The 18,767-nt window shown below is 36.7% G+C and overlaps 1 protein-coding gene across 4 annotated transcripts in view; it reads left to right on the top strand.

Moving 5' to 3' along the window:
* The window catches only part of CNKSR2 (connector enhancer of kinase suppressor of Ras 2), a 217,540-nt gene that overhangs the window by 108,746 nt on the left and 90,027 nt on the right, over window positions 1-18,767 (top strand). For 2 of the 4 annotated variants that reach the window (XM_026062857.1, XM_026062856.1), the window contains exon 9: window positions 8,669-8,815. The exons of the other annotated variants lie outside the window; for them this stretch is intronic. In XM_026062857.1, the coding sequence (XP_025918642.1) occupies window positions 8,669-8,815 (147 nt within the window). The remainder of the gene's footprint in view (window positions 1-8,668; window positions 8,816-18,767) is intronic. 4 annotated transcript variants of the gene reach the window in all.

The raw sequence follows: 18,767 nt of genomic DNA, 5'->3' as shown, positions 1-18,767 counted from the left end.
TTTTTCACTTTGCTTGGTTATTAGTGACCTTTAAAGATTTTTTTTTCAATTTCTTTTTACACATGTTAATTTATTTTCACTATATGAATTCAGTATTCAAGAAACATCTGTTTCAAGGATAGCAGCACTGTTTAGCTGTAGGGCAGCTGGGGATCTCAGGGATTTTATTTATACATTAAAAAGAGATGGTCAAAGACTGTTGGAATTAATGACTCACTGGAATCATTCTAAGATATTGCTTTAAGTTGTAATAATATAAATTTAAATCAAATTATTTGTGTGTGTGTGTGTGTGTGTGTGCATCTATGTATATATACTTTTTTTTTTAATCTTAATTCCACGATGACAGTTTGGGGAATTTAGATATGTGCATATGCAATACACCTACACATGCAACAGATTTCCATCATGAGATGTTAGCATACAGCAGCACAAATGAGTTGCCATAAGGCGAGCTTGGGTGCAGCGTGCTAATACTGCTGGCTAACCCCCAAGGAGCACGTTCCTGACACCACATTAAACACGGAGGGCTTGACTGCTCCTTCCCACCCTGGGGGCTGAGGCACCTCACATCCCTACTGCAGCTTCGTGTGTGAGAAACTGGGGTGTGAGCCAGTCTGCCAAAATCCCGCCTGAGCCTTCAGATCATACCACCGACTCTCTGCGCCGGTCCAGACATTCAGCAGCACTTCCCTACTTAGCCTAAAAGTTTCTTTAGCGCTCGCCTGTGGCCACACGGGGTGCTCAAATGTCTCTTTTTAGGCAGTGGAGGTTTGTCACCATCCGGGAGCCCTGCTGAAATGGGTTTAGACACCTGGGCTCTGCCCGCGTTCCCCGGGGAAGCCTGAAAAGTGAAGCCCAGTGAGGGCTCTGGTGGCAGCACCTTTATTCGTACAGGTTTTATATCTGCGCCCTCGCTGAGGAAGGAGCAGGTCCTGCTCATCACACCGGGGGTTTCAGACCCCCTCCCTGGCAGCGTCTATATAACATCTATACAAGCCGAGGGAATACTGGATGAAAATCCTCTGCAGCTGCCAGTTCTGGTTATCTGCACTCGTGGTGGAGGGGACAGACACCTGATGTTCATCGCCCTGCAGGCACCAAGTCACTGTGGGGAAGAGCAGCCCCCTAGTGAGGGAGGCTGCTTCACGTGGCAAGGACACGTCAGACACCTAAACTGAGCAAACTGAAATCTGCCCCATTTCTTGGAGTCATGCCCTGTAACAGGGAAATGAACCCCGTTGTCCCTACCTAGGGACGGTACCTACATCTGTGAAATAGGGTATATTCAACCCCCTGAAGTTGAAGTTTTTGCTGTTCCCATTCCAATACACAGGAAAGTAATAGTTTATTTGTTCAAGGATGTTGTTAGAAATGACTCAAAAGCAAAACATTGACTTTAGCTTTGAACTCAGGATTGACTGTGTAAGTGAAAACTGAAAGGTAGGCATTATTATTAAAGAAACAGTATCCAAACTTTAATACAGAACTGAATACGTGTTCCTGGATAATTCAAGCTTCCGTTGCCTCATGAGTAAAACAGATGCTTGTCTACATTATTGTGGTGCTCTGTAGTCATGTTATTAATATTTGTGAAGTTTGTTGAATTACAGTGAAGCCATACAAATATCTAAAGAGAATAAGATAATAAACTCAGTCAGAAGCTATGCTCTGGATCAGATATGTTTTATGATGCAGAAATGTGACTGGGGCAGGTTAGTCAGAGGCAGCTCTGGAATCATCTCTCAGTTCTGCTATTAATTTCATTTATTCTTGGGAAAGTCTCTTAATTTTGACCTTTATTTTACTAGAGAGAAATAAATATAAAAATGACTTGTTTTATAGTTTAGTGATAATAAGTAGAAGTTGTAATGGAGCATCAGGATTTTCTCAAGTAAAAGCTGCGATTTTCTTCAGTGTGCCTTATTTACAAACTCTGTTGTTGTGTCTTTGGACAATGATATAGTGGGACATGATTAGTGACATTCTAAGGATGTACGGAAATGACTGCTTTAACATTGGATTAAAATCATATTTATTTAAATGATATATGGCCGATATATTTCTTAATGAGAATTACAATATATGCAATCACAGTATTACTAACCTCTCCTCTTTGGAAGAAAGCTGTTGTGTAGGCATGGATGTTCATTATTATGTTAGCCTAAGAAGCTGGATAAATCCCTGAAAGGCTTCTGCTACTCTCCTGACATTGCTTCTCTTACTGTATACAGATACAGCTTTCATCTCTGTGGTTGTCCATGTTGTAACCATCCTTTTGTGGTTTCCTCACCCAATAATGCTTTCTGGAGGCGAAAGATGTATGGATTATTTTCTAGCATTTTCAGGCATCTACAGCTGGGAGAAGGGGAGGAGATGCTACTTAACACATTTGTTTCACAAGGATGCCAGCTCTGGTCAGTCTTCATGGAAATCAACCTATTAATTTAACAGCATGATGCCAGATAGTTTCTGATTGTATTCTGACTTGCTTAACAGTGTATTAGGTTTGGTAGACAGTAATTTCATGTCCAGTTTTGTTTTTTTCCTATGTTATTAATTTTTATTTATAAAATGCAAGATGAGTGATAGATACATATGTTGTTAAAAACATCCATTTCTTAATGTGAACATACTTTCCTCCTAGAAATTATACTTTTATTAGTTCAAAACTGAGTAAAAGATTGAAGAAAATGTTTGATAAATCAAAAAGCTCTGGCTGCATTCCACTTATAACAAGCAACACTGAAGAGAATAAGAATTTTGATTATCTCCCTGTTCCAGTAACTTTTTAAAATTAAACACTTGGGTGGATTTTGCACATTTGCTTAGCAAGAAAATAGCAGACACCTTTGCAGTTTATATTTAGCAGGAAAATATTACTTTTCCTTCAAAAGTGTAAAGATATTACCACTTTCCCCCTTTACAGAGCTGCAAGTCAGGAAAGAATTACCATAACTGGGAGGCAGGGAGGAACAGTTTTCTCTTCAAGGAAGCAGAGAGCTCTCATTAACTTTTGCAGGACTCTAGTGACCCTTTGGACAGAAATACTCCTGTAAAACTATGGACTGCGTTCTATTTATCATTTGACTATAATTCTGCCCTCTAGACAATATAGTTTCATTGTGTGTTAGACTTCCACATTGCTTTTAAATGATGCAACTGTTTCTACAGTTTCATTGGGATACACATGCTGGATTTTTCAGACTGTAGGTTATTTAGTGCTGTATCTTGTAGTATCCTAAAAATATTTGATTTGAGTCCATCCAATTGCACTTGAGCTGACCGCATGTTAATATTTTACAGAACTCTATTGTGGCTTATAACATACAGCAGTACTCCCAGAAATCATGAACGAGCACAGGAGTTTGTGAATTTTATCATGGGTGCAGCTGTGTTAAAAAAAAATAAAAATTGGTCTTGGATTAGGGAGAGCTGGAGGGGTGGTGAGCTACTGGCTAGAAGATAATGTTACACTTTGTTTAGGTTAGGGAGAGACTCTATCTTCTGGCACTCCAAAAGAGCAGGAAATCAATCCAGTAAGCCATTTTTCCAAGGAAGGGCAGAACAGATTAAGAAAGTCAGTAGGTCTCTGCCCTTGCACTTTGGTTTCGTTTTCCCATAATACATAAGGAGATTAAAGATTCAGTGAATGGTCAGGCCTTCTTCTGTCTGTCCTTGAGAAAGGCAGAAAAAGAGAAGATTCCTACCAGTTTTCCCAGATTGTCATAAAGAGGGAAATCATCTGGTAAAAAGGTCATTGAATGAAGAGCAACTTTTTAGTATTTAAAATGTTAGCATTCTTGGCAACTTGGAATAGGAATTTAAAATATAAGTGCCTTTTCAGATATGGTATATTATGATCCATCCTGATATTATGATCCAGATGTGTTTGCTGAAAGCCAAAGAAAAGTTGTGGTTGTGTTAGCTCATGTCTTTCAAAATGTAGCTTCAGTATCTTTGCTCAGGGCCACCTACTTTTCCCGCTGGCCCTGGCCACAGACCTGTTGGCCATGGCCACGGACTTGTTGGCCATGTCTGCATGCCTGGCTGGCCCCGGCTGGCTCTGCTGGAGGAATCTAGTGGCTTCAAGCTGCACTGAGTGTGCTGGCAAGGCTTCCTAGCCCCACTACAGCCTCTGGGGACATTGTAGTGGGATGAGATGAGAAATTCAGAGGTGGCCTGATGTCGTGGGCCACTCACCTCCCAGGGCTTTGCCGCCTGTACCTCAGCGTGGAGAGTTAGACTGACCCTTGACAGGGTGGTGCCCCCTCATCTTGTGGTCGGCCCTCGCCGCTCCTGATAACAAGCTGTACTGGGAGTTGGGTATAATATAGGGACTATGGAGCAAAAGCAAATGCTGGGCTCAGACTGCTGCTAAAGAGAATGCTCCTGACTAAAGTTTGTCGATGACACTTGGTTTAACAATGTAAATTTTTATGAAAGTAAACAACAGGAGCTTGCTTACTACTTAAAAACGGGCACATGGCCTTACCAAGTGGTGCACTCATTTAAAAGTTAATTGCTTGGGTTGTTTTAGTGCAATTTTCTACAAACTAAACATAACCCATGAACTTTGTACCAGCATTTAACTAAATGTTTTGATTTTTCAAACCAGTAATAAAACTTTGTTATTACTGTCCCTTTTTGCAGTACAAGGGCAGCTTCTAGGTTGGGATGGGATGAATCACCCTCTGAACTGCTGTCACTAGCATTTACTCTGAACCAGTGAGAGAGTCGAGAGGAGTAAATTGGGCTAGACACCTGCTTTGTAGATCAGCAAAGCTGGGTGAGGTGAATGTCATGCAAGAATCAATTCCATATTTTACGGAAGTGAATATTCAGAGGGAAGTGGCACAGAGTTCATTACAGGAGATGTGAAAATGAACTTATGAAGAAAAAAAAGAAAAAAGTAATATATGAAGAACACAAGACAACTGACAAAAAGGCATTTTTTGTAGCACAGATTTTTATTTCTTAAGAGCTTTATTTCTTTATAATTTTCATTTTCATAATGGACTCTGGAGGAAAAATGGACTTTTTGATTTTGATTGCTTCTCATTTATTCCTCCAGCGATTTTTCTGGAAGAGCTGGAATGTTATCTTTTATTAAAGGCAATCAGAGACTTTTAGAAATGCTTTGGGGAGGTCTCCATGCCCTAGAGAGAAGAGTTGAAGCACAGAGTAATCAAACTGCTTACCACAATTCACATGGATTTCTGATCTGGTTACCTATGTGAAGGAGGCATAATGATCTAGTACAGTTAGTCTGAGTTAACCCGGTTGCACATACCTGCATACAGCTGGCTCTCTGGTCCCTCTTGTGAATAAATGCCAACTGTAAAAACTGTAAATAGCAGGATCAGTTCAGCCTCATTTATGTACGGCAAAAAGGCAGGTACTCAGAATTTGGGCAGAGTTTGCTACTCTCAAACCAGTCTAGCACAGCAGCAGAACCAGGAAAAATAATTGGTTTAGACAATAAAACATATTTGGTTATGTTAAGCAGAGATGAGGTCTAGTACAAGCCACCTTGCAACTTATTCTTCAATCTGTTCTTCAATCATTATTTGACTGCCAAAGTGAGCAAAAATAAAATAAAGGATATGGTAGGAAGTTTAAAAGCTCTACCCAAAATCCTGATAATTAGAAGTTGAGAACTGATGACTGTGATGGTAATGAGAAAGGGAAAGATCTTGAGGAGAGGTTAGAGAGAATAAATTCAAATTGTACTTGGAAGAAAGTTCAGATGACATATCTCTAAAGTGGATTTCTAGAAAACAGTTTTCAGTTCCAGATACCTTGACTGCCTTTTTTTCATCCCAGCCTGACCTCTTCAAATAAAGTCAATTCTGTTCAGTGCATATTGATATGAATATTGATGGGAACTAAACTATGTGGTGGGAATTTCAGTGAGAACTGGAAACCATGTCTCCTTCCTGGACGTCATCAGTTTCCTTCAATTTATTATTGACAATGTTTTATGTGACTTGTTCCTCTCAGGCCCATTTAGGACCTTTTGATCAAAAGACAAGAAGCAATCCAAGGACTGGCTGAACCAGCCAGATAACTCCTTTCAGGAAAGCAAGTAAAAGCAGAGGATGAACTTCATTTGAAATTTATAGTAAACTGAGAATTTTCTTGTGAAAAATTAAGTAAAATGGTTTCTATTTATAAGCTTCTAAATTAAATACATAAGATCTAGTGTTTTGGAGTGATTTTTCTTCAATGTCCCTAATTCTCATGACTAGATAATCTTCTGTTTATTACAAAGTAAGACGTAGTTCGAATACACAATGCAGTTTGTCTCTGCAAAGTTGGAAAGTGCATTTGAAATAATTTAAAAACTGCTAGTGTAAGGGAAAAGGAAGAACCATTTTGTTTATATCTCTCTGGCTATTTATGTGGGGAACAGATGGCCTTGAAGCACAGCTTTGCCATGCAGCRTCCTACCAACTTAAGTGGGAAGACTTGCAGCATAACTCCATTAACTTGGGTCACATCATGTCCTTCCCAAGGCTCTTTGTGTTGCTTTCTGCAGCAGAAAGGTTTCTCTCCAGAAGCCTGTCTTCAGTTGTTACATAGTGAATTAAAGTGTACAGTAGCTTGCATACTTGTCTTATGAAATGTAGGATTTTAATTCCTTCTTTCAGGTAGCACAGAGCAAATGAAACTTTATACATGCTCAAGGTAACAGTATGGGACTATGACTAATATGCTGTTTCTAAGGAGGGATCGAAGGCTCTCTGAGTAAGTTGACAGTCTTGTAAACAGCAAGGTGTTTTTTAGAAAACCATAATAGTAAGATATAAAGCTGGACTTACAGAGACTTCTTATAGATATTGTTAAGATAGAATGGAGACTTCAGTAGGGTATGGGTTTTGAGCTGAGGTTGAGTATGTTCATGTTTAATTTTATTCGGAGTATAATAGCACAGTATGTCTAATACATTAGACTGAAAATAAAAGTTCCAGCCACGCTCAGAAGTCAGTGGTGAAAGCTGGAAAATATTCCATAAAGGGACATGTTGTCAACATCCTGTTTTTTTGTTTACAATAATATTACCGTAGAAGTACATCCTGGGTATAATGAAGGTGAGAGCTTAGCATTTTGTTCAGTTTGCTGTGGTGAGAAAGGGCAGGTTCTGAGGAAGAACAGTGAAGTTTGAACCCTGTCTGTGATTTAGGGTTATTGGCAGAAGCATTATTGTTGACTTTAAATGGCACATACATCTGGGAGTATCAGTTCTTGAAATATGTGGTATTAAACAAACAGAGTTTTGGAGTAATAGGGAATAAGGTAAAAAATAAGTAGCAACAAGCTACTTGTGAGTACCTTGCTTAAAAATAGGTAACATATGTATTTGTTTCATATTATATTGGACTAATAATAAGTAACATCTGCATTTTGTTTGTTCACATTGCCTATTTGATTTTTTCAAAAATATTGACATGATATAAAGTTTTCTTTTTAAGAGGATGTAACCACTTCACAGTTCTAGAAGTTCTTTCAGTAAGAATTTCACAACTCAATTTGACAGTTTGCTTTTTAACATCATTCTTGCATAAATTATGAAAACAGGAAAATGTTTGTAATAGTGATGCTTTAAATGTCAGGAAAACATACCAGTTAATACAGGAAGAAGAGAGGGAAAGAGAGAAACAGAGAGAGAGAGGAAGAAAAGCTGTCAAATTTACTAAAATAATCACTGTCTAAGTATACAGGCAAGATTTTCAAATGATGTATGATCCTGTGTATTGCTGCTCTAGGTGCCAAACCTGAAAGTAGATGGATTGAATATGCTGAAAAAYAAAACTATCAAGGGTATTTTAAAGTGTTTCAAGTTAGATACCTAAAATCAAGCATTATTTACATTGAAAATTGTTGTCATGAGTTGTACCATTTTAATATTTGAAGTAAGTCTTTTCAAAAATACAAAACAAATGATTCAGAAAGCTCTATCCTATATCTAGAAATAAAGGCTTATTGCTTTCCACATTAATCAAGTTCTCAATTTCAGAATATTTCAAAATGCTTTAATACAACTAGGAAAAATTTAATTTGAGCTAGTACTCAAGTAGGGACTAAACTATATTTCTGTTATTAATTTGCTGTATTTGTTTCTGAAACCATCATGAAAGGAGTACTATTAAAAAAGTCTTGTGATTCAGATGTTATTTTTTAATACTGCAAAGAGTAGAAGTTTTTCTTGAACTTGTTTGTGTTTGCATCAGCTGCTAGGATTGTTAGAGCAGAAGTAGTAAGACTACAATTGATTAGTAGACTTTATAGTAACCGTGGAGTATAAAATGCTCAGTTTTGAATTAAAATGTAGGGGGCAGAAGCTAGGGCTTTTTAACTTTCTAAAGTTTATGTACCAGAGCTTATTTTAAAAGCATTTTGAGACTTAAATGTGCATTTACAGTGGAGTAACAGTAGTTTATTAATTCTAAAACCTGAAATGAGGCATATCCATCTTAATGCATTATAATTATTTTAGTTGACGTGATTTTCATGCAGTAATTTATTTTTGACATTTCTAGAATTATCTCCTTTAAAATATATTTACACTCCTATTATGTTATTTTACTAATCTTATTTAAAAAGGGAACATTACATATTGAATACTGTACCTCAATTTTATTGTAATGATTTTACTGGTTACCAGGTGGGGTGGCAGTTGAAAAATTTGGTGAATGCACTACGAGAGGATCCGAGTGGTGTTATCTTAACTTTGAAAAAGCGACCTCAGAGCATGCTTACCTCAGCACCAGCTTTACTGAAAAATATGAGATGGAAGCCCCTTGCTCTGCAGGTAATGAAGCTTAATCATAAGTCATACACCATCATTTTAACTACAGGTTATCTCAATGATGCTTTATTGTGCTTCATCTAAGCGGCATATGGATTTACTCTTGTATGCTTTGAAAAATTGTTTCTGAAATGATTTCTCTGCAGTTTGTTCTCATAGGCTCATTTGAAATTAAACCTGTTAGTAGAACTTTTCAAAGTTAAGAAATAATCAATACAGAATTTATGATGCAGAAAAGTAGCCCCAAATAAATCTTTGAGCAATGGGGAAGAAGGGACAACCTGCTGCATGACACAGGATGCTTTAGGGTTCCCATGCGCTTTCCAAGCATATTTAAGAAACTGTCCAATTTTAATTAGACTTTTTGTTAAGCTTTCTGTGCAATATACCTCCCAAGAAAGAGGACAGGAAAAAATCTTTAGTTCTCAGTTTGAGTAATCATGAAATTATAAGAAAATTCATAAGGTCATTTTCTATTTAATGAAACACTTGACCATCAAAATTTGCTCATGTAAATAAAGTTGCACTTGTGTTAAAGTTCTTCTTGAGATCGAACCCTTGCACCTAAGGAAGTGTCGTATAGGAGGTCCACCTGGGCCTTTATTTTTATTAGGTCTGCAATGTGCTGAAAACCATGTAATGGTTTCATTAAAGCTTTCATGTTTCACTCCAGGATAAAATGTCACTGTGATGGATTACTCTAGGAAATAAGAGTTATCTCCAGACTGATGAAAGCATGTTACCAACAGATGGAACTGAAAAATAATTCCCTTTTTCCTTTCAGTTCAGAAAGGACAATATTTAGAATTTTATTTTCATTTCATAAAGAATATATTTTTGAGGACATTTTTATTATCATAATGAAAAGGTTAATTTAGGATTAAGTACATTTGAAGGAGACAAGATTTTTACATTGTTCAGGCAAAAGGAAAATAACATATGGAAATGCCATTGCTGGTAGCTGTGGTCTTTGCCATTTAAAAAATTAACAGGTTCATAAAAAGAACTAATTCCATGAAGAACTTCTTTTAAATATATGTATATATTATTTTATAATAGTTAAATGCATCATCGTCTTTCAAAACGAATAGATTTTAGATGATTAAGATGTCTTGGCCTTTCAGATACAAAGTACTGACTAGAGATGTGATATAAACTTTCAACCAAAAATTCCTTATTACTGTCTGAACATAAAATTGTAAATCTGTATGCATTGTATGAGTGTATGAATGTCATACTTGAAAGCTGTGGTTTTTATCATAGCTTTAGTGAGAGCGTATACTACAAATGAAAACTGCAGATCATTGCTTGAAATGGGGTCAAATACTTTTGGTCTAAATCCTCTTTATTGAGTTTGGTATTTCTTGGTGAGTTGGGTTCATTTCCCTAAATATTCCTTTTGGCTACACTTTATTGTTTGCCATTAGAATAATTGCACTGAAGATCCCCAGAAAGACTTCCTGAGGCGGGGCATTTATTATTGCAAATGTGCAATTAATTCAAGAGAGGCTGCTCCAAAAGGGTAGAAAGAAATTGGAAAAAAACAATTTCCACCATTTAAACTAAATCCAATAAGAAAATGAGGATTCCTGTGCTCCTCTTACAGTGAATGTATTCATGAGCTAAAGTTTTTGAAACTGCACATTCAGTTCCAGAAACAAAAATACAGTTGTCTTTTAGTGTATTTTATTTGGCTGTGGTTTACATATCAGCGTACTTAGTTCAATAYAGATACTGGGGTATTATTCAATTTATCTAGCTTTAGAGATCCACTAAGTACATATCTACATTTGGGCTTGTCATTTTTACTCCCTTTGTGGACATACATAATAGTTATTAGTTCATTCATCTTGACCTATTTTAGATCCATCTGCCTTAGGATGAGATAAATTGCACCCTCTACATGTCTCTCTCTCTCCATTTGATGATAAAGGGAGTCTGGACAGCCAGCGTGGATACGGTTTTTCTGTAATAGATAAGACAAACTGACCCTAGATAGAGGTTTTCTGTAATATTGAAGGGCTTGCAGCTGGGGGAAGAAGAGGGGAATTGTTTTTCTTTTTACCAATAGCACAGAAAATATGAATATTTTTAGGCCACAGTGAGTACAAATAGAGATATTGTTAAAAATCAGAGATAGAAATCCGATATCATTATGATATTGTTCTAATTTTATCAAACATGACAACAGGAAGAGGCCAGAACCTCACTGAACACTTATGTGTGCAGTATGCATATGTGTGTCTGTTGTAATTTGTGATTTTAGACTGAGAAATAACAATTTTCTTAAGTAGACTGAGTGTGGAAAAGGTTCTATGGCCAAGTGAAGACAAACTTCCAAATCTGTGAAGATTTATATTGCTAATTTATGCAGGTCACAGGTGAACAGATGTCAAAGTCCGCTAATGTTAAAGTTTAAATGTAGCCTAAGTGTGAAATTGGTAGTGTGTGTTTGATTAATAAAAAGAGCAGCAAAAGTAGTCAGAGTGCAGTGTAATTTTATAGGTTTAAAAACATGCAGAAATAATGTCTATTTGTTTTAATAGTTCCATTTCTTTTCATATTCCAGCAGTTGTCCATTATCAGAGACAGAATTTCCTTCAAAAATTTCTGCAAAAAATTCTTCAAAAAACTGTATGTTTTGTAACTGAAATTGCCCTATGTCTGTTCTTACATTCTGTATGTTCCAGATTCCTGTAAGGGTGCTAGTCTTCAGTAGCAGCAAGGGAGTTAGTATGAGGGGAGACTGGGAGAGTGGTAGCAAACAGGGAAAAAACATAAAAGGAAAAGCGATACTTCCATCAACTTTGGAAATAGCGGAAATTACAATAACATGTTTTCCTATATCAGAATGTCATGAAATAATTGAGAATGTTATAATTGTGCTGTCATCCCAGAGCTAAGTTAATTGAACCATATGTATTATTCAACAGACACAAGCTATAATGAAATTATGACTCAGTAATAATTCTGTTAAAGTATAAAATATGAGCAAAAGACGTATCTCTAGAATAAGATATGGGGACAAAATTCTAATAAAATGTGAATTAGGATCTGCAAACTAGCTGCTGCAGTTTTTTTGGTCTGCAGGGGGAGTGAACAGAGAAAAGGGAAAATGTGGTGTCACATATTAATCAAATTGCACTGAGTGAGGTGGGAAGGTGGAAGTTTGCTCCACAGTAATGTGGGCTGACACAAAAGCAGGGACTGAGTTTTTGTATGCACCCTATCAAAGAATATCTTTAGTGGCTGTTGCAGCAAATGTAGAGGCTAAATGTTTCAGCCAATTAAATTAAGTGATATTTTAATTGAAGGCCTTTAAAAAACAATTCTAGCTGAAGGTGAATAGTGTCAATGTATTATTGGTAAATTGCCTTCTGCTTGTTTAGTTGATAATTGAACACGAAGTTTGCCATTTGCAGCTACATGAAAAAACAGATTTAATAGAGACATACTAAGTATGCCTGGAAGTTGGAGAAGTGCTAGATGAGTCCTCCTGTTCCAGCAGTATGCAAGTGCTACGAGTGACTCAGAGTAGTATATCAATCAGTTTGGTTTGTGAATTGACAGGGTATCCTACTAATTAAATTATGTGTCCCGATAATGACATTTTTAAGCATTTGCTCTCCGCTCTTAGTGATTGAGATTAGCCGTATGCTAGCCAAAAGTTAATGGTCTCTGAATGTGGAGAAGGCTTTTAGATTGCTCAGATATTAACTGGTTACTAATTGGCATAAATACTGTTTAGGATGTTCAGCAGTTTCCTTGGAACAACTTTGCCCTCACATCTCAGTCTTGCCATGAATTACATGTTAGGTACAGGCTACATAGTAATTGATTCATTCTTTGTTTTATTTTTTTCCTTTTAGCAGAAATTGATTTTTTTTCTTAATTATTCTCATCCTTAGAATAAATCTGAAAGGTTAGGGGGAAAAAAGGAAGAAAAATAAATGTGCATCCTCTGTAGCAGTCCAAACACTGATATCCAATGGCTTGACATACAGGAAAATATTACAATTAGCCCATGGCTATACTATGCTCCATTACATAATGAGCTTATATTTACAAGTGCATTAATTCCAGCTGTAAAGTCAATCAGTACAGAAAGAAAAATATCCATTTTTCCTCTTGTGTCCTGATTAAAGCAATTTTTTTTGTTTTCAGTCACTTGATGATTGTCTGTTTTAATATCCATCAGTATCCAACTTCTTGTAGATTATCAGAGTTCTCCCTTAATACATTTTGGAATCTTGTCAGAAGTTGTGAAGTCAAGGGATTTTCAGCCTGTGTTTGTTGTTTTTGCTTTTATAAAATTTGAATTAGGAAACTATGGCCTTGGGGAATTTTGTGTTGCTTTTGCAATTGAAGGTGTTCATTAATATGGCATTGTACCACAAATATTAAGATGTTACGCCTGCAAGAGGAATCTTACTAAATTTGGCTCTCAGTTACTTTCCCTGATACTGTGATCCATTGTGCAAGGCCTAGAATGATATTTCAGATTACAATGTTCATATTTCTAACAGTTATTGAACTTGGTGAACATACTGGATAAGTTGTTTCATCTTTATTTTTTTATTTTTTTTATTTGACATACAGGTGATTTAATTAATTCTGTTAGATCTATTCAAACTTCTGTCTGTCCTCAAAACAATGAACTGGTGGTTCAGAACCTAATTTAAATAAACTTCCTTAATCTAGATTGTCTGTTTCATTTTTCCTTTCCACTTTGTGTTATTTTGGGGAGATTTCAAAGGAAGGCTCTCCAAAGCACTGCTTGAACAAGGGTGGAAGGTTCAATAAATACAATTTTCAGAGCATATGAAATTTTAAGTAAGTCGCTATCATCATGTTACCAAGAAACTAGCTCTTCTTTGCCTTCTGGAAAATACTTTGCTAATTAGTTAAAAGAAACTGGACCTTGACTACAGTGTGGAAGACTCGTCATCCAGTTTCTTCAAAATGTAGAAAAGACTCAAGGAATAATGGAGCAACATGTTATCACGCTTCAGCTAATTTGGCCTAAGCCCTGCTGATTACAGTGGAAAGGCTCTTACTGACCTCAGCGAGTCTGGGGACAGGTCTAGCTGCCAGCCAGCCATCGTACGTTGACTTGGACAAAATTTTTGGACTCCTCTTATACACTCTGTCACACTCCTCATCAAGCTGATTTGGATACCAACTTCTATATCTTTAAAAAAGTTCACTGTACTGTTCTGTATGTAAGTTGTCCTGGTGAAGAATTGCCAGGAGCTTAGTGTTTGTAGTTTTTTAAACAGACTTTATTTTGGATTACATATGCATCATATATCCACTATGCTATATTCAGCTTTTCAGACTCCTGAGAAGCATCAGCAATAATATCAACAGAATCCTTGGTTTGAGAGAAAATGCTAATTTTAATTATTAATATTTGTTATTATTGTTCCTACTTGCCTATATTGCCTCCTTCATTTATCTATAGACAATGTTATATTCTGTTTTCATCATTTATGATTAGAATTAATGTTCTTACACTTTTTAATCATTAGATTTAAATAAAATACTAATTTGTTGGCTTTTCAGTTGCTTAATTGTCTTTTAACTACATGGGAACTGGGCATTCTTTACAACACTGTTAAAATGGATTCTGACTGGGTTTTCCTACAGAGTCTGAATTAGTTGAAATATTTCATTACCTCTTCATGTCATGGCTGGTCTGATAAAAAGTTAATTTTATTGGAAGCATTCTGTTCAACAAATTGTGATGACCTGGATCCAGTATTAAAAAAAATACTAAGCTTAAAGTCTGTTTACTGATGAAACTGCTGTAAAAAGATATTACCACTTAAAATTTTGTATTGGTTTTGCTCATATTTTTTAAAGTTGTATGCCTTCTTCCGGAGCAATGTTTCTCAAACTTTATGTTGCAGCTTCCAAGGGAGTTATTGGAAGGTTCAAAGAGCTTTAAAAAACATTAAAAAGAATTTTAGATGGTACATATTAATTATTAATTGCATTCATTGTTGAGACACTTAAGAAAAAAATTATGCTGACTTACTGTTGGCAACCTTTCAGTTCCTTCAGGATTGGGGGTGGGAAAAGCAGCAATGACTTGTGGTAGCAAGAGGGAGGTTTCTACCTCAGGGAACAGCTGACCGCAGACAGAACAACTTCTGGAGGAAAGGGGAATAAATGTCTGCACTGTCTAGCAGTCCATACTTACAGGGACTTCGTATTTTCCTGCGCTCAAGAACCTGAGCTGCTATAAGTAAAGACTGTTACCTGTTCCCTGGCCAAGTGTTTGACAATTTGGGAAAGGGTACATAAAGACTAATGAACTTGAAGAAGGATGGTGCATCCAAAATGTTTGAGAAATAGTTCTCCAACACGTACCGAAACATAGATTTTACATTTGTCTTTGTGGGTTCACGTTGATGCAGGGTCTTCTTTCTTTGGGACATTTTTTGAGGCTATCTCAGTTTTAATATGTAACTTATAAACTTTCTTTATCAGGGTATTCCCATGGGTCAAGTACTCTTTAGGCCAAAAAACTTCTTAGTTTTATCGCTGTTTCAGCAATCTGACTTGCCCTGGCCAGCCTACCGAAAGGGACTGCAGCAGGAAAAAGTTCTAGTCCTCGGAAGAGAATTAGCTGAGTGGTAGCACTGATCTCAGAGACATCTAATTCTTGAACAGAGTACTGCGAATTTCTCTGTTCAGTGTGCCTGCACAACATAATATGGTCCACTGAATGGCTACCATTGAACCGGAGACCTACGTGAGCTGATTTGCTTGAAGGTGCACAAATCAACTCAAATTGAAGTAGCTGAGCTGTTTCTAAATTGCACTGCAAAGTGCAATGTGTATGCACCATACCTACAGGTCATGTTCTGAAGGCTTTCTTTTAGCCAGGAGGGCCGAAAGACTTTAATTCCTTGTAAAATGAAAGCTGAACTCCTACAGCGCAAGATGGTAGTCATTGCAATGCTCTCAGTGTGTTGAACTACTAACAGGAGAGACCATTTAAATGGTTTTAGGTGTAGCAATTCATTTAAAAGAACTCGCTGACTTATCTGGTGAAGTGGTGATAAATATACAAAAAAAATAAAGCAGCCTATTTATATTTATATATTTATTTTTCCTTCAGTTCCAGTCACCTGGCCTTTCTGGTTTGTGGAAATAAGCTGAAGAGTTGAGTTTGGCAGTATGACACAGATATGGAAAAGACCCACTGTTTAACATGGAAACAGTTTGAGGGAAACCTTTTACCTTCAGAGCTCTGAGTTATCTGGATTACTTGTGTATTTCTCTGGTAGACTGAGTACTATTTTTTCCTGTTGCACTCACCTTTTTAATCATGTGGCCTAGCCAAAAGATGAACCAAAATAGTGTTTCTCAAAGACATTTAAGCCTCATTGATTTCCAGAATCTCCCAGCAAACTGTTCTGAAGCACAAGCCAACCTGTACATCTGGACTGTGTGTTATCAGGAACTTTCTGTGGTGAAGTTACCCAGTAGATTTCTCAGACTTCAGCAATGTAATTTTCCAGAAATTAAGCCCATCTCATGAACATTTAGTGTTTAAGCCTAGATATTCCAGGCTGTAACACAAGGGGAAACCTTTAATGTAGCCCTCTAGCAGCCAGTTAGGGCCACTGGGGGCTCATCAACCTGTTGTAAGTCCAGATGACAATTTTGTTTGAGCCCCAATTTCCTTAAGTGGTGAAAACCTTAAACTCCTATTGATTACCATGAGTCTAGGTCTTAGAGCCCTCTGTCCCCTGTCATACCCACACAGATATCTTCCTCCTCAAAATGGAGAAGAGCAAATAAATCTACCCAGCTCATCTTCTGTTCACTGTTCCTGCCATTGTGAGCCATGAACAACAGCAGCCTGTGCTCAACAAGTGTAAATGTGGTCTAGGTTGAAAAAATTRTTTTGATTTAGAAGGAAAATTAATTTTACAAGCCACTTGCCAAGCCACAAAGTATGCTTGTCATAAAAGTGTAAGGTATTAGAAAGGAAATAATCAGTGTTGCTTTAGTAAGTGGTTCAAGAGCATCTATGGTTACAGTGTCACAGATAAGATTTTTATTTCTCTAAAAGAGTTTTCTTAGAGGTTTTTGGTGCATTTTTTTTTCAGTTCTGCCACAGACTTCAGTTTTAGTTTTGCAGACCTTAGTCTTCTGATTGTTTTTAGTGGTTGTAAAGTCTTTTATCTGTCTGTTTTTCTGTGTGTCTTTCTCCCCCTCTTCCTACAAATAGTGACTATCTGTCATTAGTCTGAATTACACAATACTCACATTAACTCCAGTGGGAAGGAAAAGAATTTAAGAGTGTCATTGTTTACAGGATACAGACTTCTAACAAGCAGAAAGACAAAAATTGTGTGGCCACATAGCTATTGTTCTACAGACATACTTGCAAAGTTCTAACAAAAAAATTTATACATTGTAATTATTATGTTGGAGATAAAATCTAGCAGGGTTCTATTCCTAAAGCTACCAAATAAAACATGGCAGTAACTGGTTAAAGGATGTCAGGTTTCCTAGGTGGCATGTATTATTCTTACAATACAGATTGAGAAAAAGGAAGGCAAGATTTGGGGTGGGAGCTTTGCTTGGTAAGCGTTAGAATTTGTCATCGCTAGCTTATGAAAGGCCGACTTTTCAAAAAGTTCTTGCAGTTCAACTCTTGGAGCTTTCTGCAGTCTTGGTATACTGCTACAAGTGTCAAGATTAATATCTAGAAAATGAGAACTGATTATTCTGCACAGGAATGCCCCGTTAGTCTGTCATAAAGTATTCTTAATAGTGCTGGCAGAAGAATCTCTTTACATGTCTTTTTAGTCTGCGTTTAGAGCTTCTCTGCCATAAACACAATGTTAAATATGTGTCCTCCAGCAGTTTTTTGGGTCAGAAAATAAAAGTGTGGTGAACACTGTATTCCCACCACTTTTCTCTTCAAGGGATTTTTTTCCAAGAAGATGGAGGGGAAAGAACTCTTTCAAAGCAAAACTTCTTTAATACTGGATTGATTTTAGTGCGTATGAAGATATCATTGTACTTGCTTCTTTGCCATTTTTCTTTTTCTTTTTCTTCTGCTTAAGTCTGACTATCAGACAAGCCAAGACACATAGGCTTATTAGGGAGACTAGAGCAATTCAGGTTTGCTTCTCATTTTATTTTTCTGCATCTGCATCTGTATAGAGACAGTTTGCAAATCTTGCTATCATTTCCAGCCCTACAGTGAGTTAATAAACTCTGAAAGTGTTTGGTCATTATTTAGCTAGCCAAGGTAGTTAAGCTGAGGAAGAAAAAGTGGTACTTAATTCAAAGAGGAGAGATATGTGATTAAGGGGAAGGATCCTATTTGGACTGGAATGGTAGCTAGAATGCATGTTTGTTCTGCAGGGAAGGTACAACTTATTCCTCTGTGGGTAAATGTTACTTGTCAGGAGTGCACCCAGGGGAGTGAAGAATAATAACAATCTCCAGTTTGTTCTGTCTCGTAGCACGTGTGCTCTGAGGATGCATTGAATTTTACAGCATCTGCAGACATAAACCAGAGATTTTACAGTTAATTCTTAAGCAGTAGAGCAGATGTGGGGAGATGACATTCTATTTAATGCCTGCTTATGCACCTTTTACTGTAAACACTAGACTGTGTTAGCTTAATTAAGGAATTCACTGGATTTTATATGTGTTTTACTCATAAAGATTTCACCAGTGGCACTACTGATTACTGTTTCTATAGGCATTGGCAATAATCTTGCTTTGCAAAGAGGAAAAGGAAAGATAAAATCAGAGGAGTCAATCCTATAAGCACAATACATGTTCATTTGTACATCTGAATATCTCCTTAGCATGAGTGTTTTTTTCAGCAAGTTTAAAAATACACAAAGCATTTGAACTTTTTCCTTAATTTTCTGAACTATAGTTTTTTTTGTAGCTTTTTTTCAGAGAAAAATGG

Source organism: Apteryx rowi, unplaced genomic scaffold (genome assembly GCF_003343035.1).
Source record: "Apteryx rowi isolate R43461 unplaced genomic scaffold, aptRow1 scaffold_194, whole genome shotgun sequence".
Classification (NCBI taxonomy): Eukaryota; Metazoa; Chordata; class Aves; order Apterygiformes; family Apterygidae; genus Apteryx; species Apteryx rowi.
This window is presented reverse-complemented; position numbering and strand designations above follow the sequence as displayed.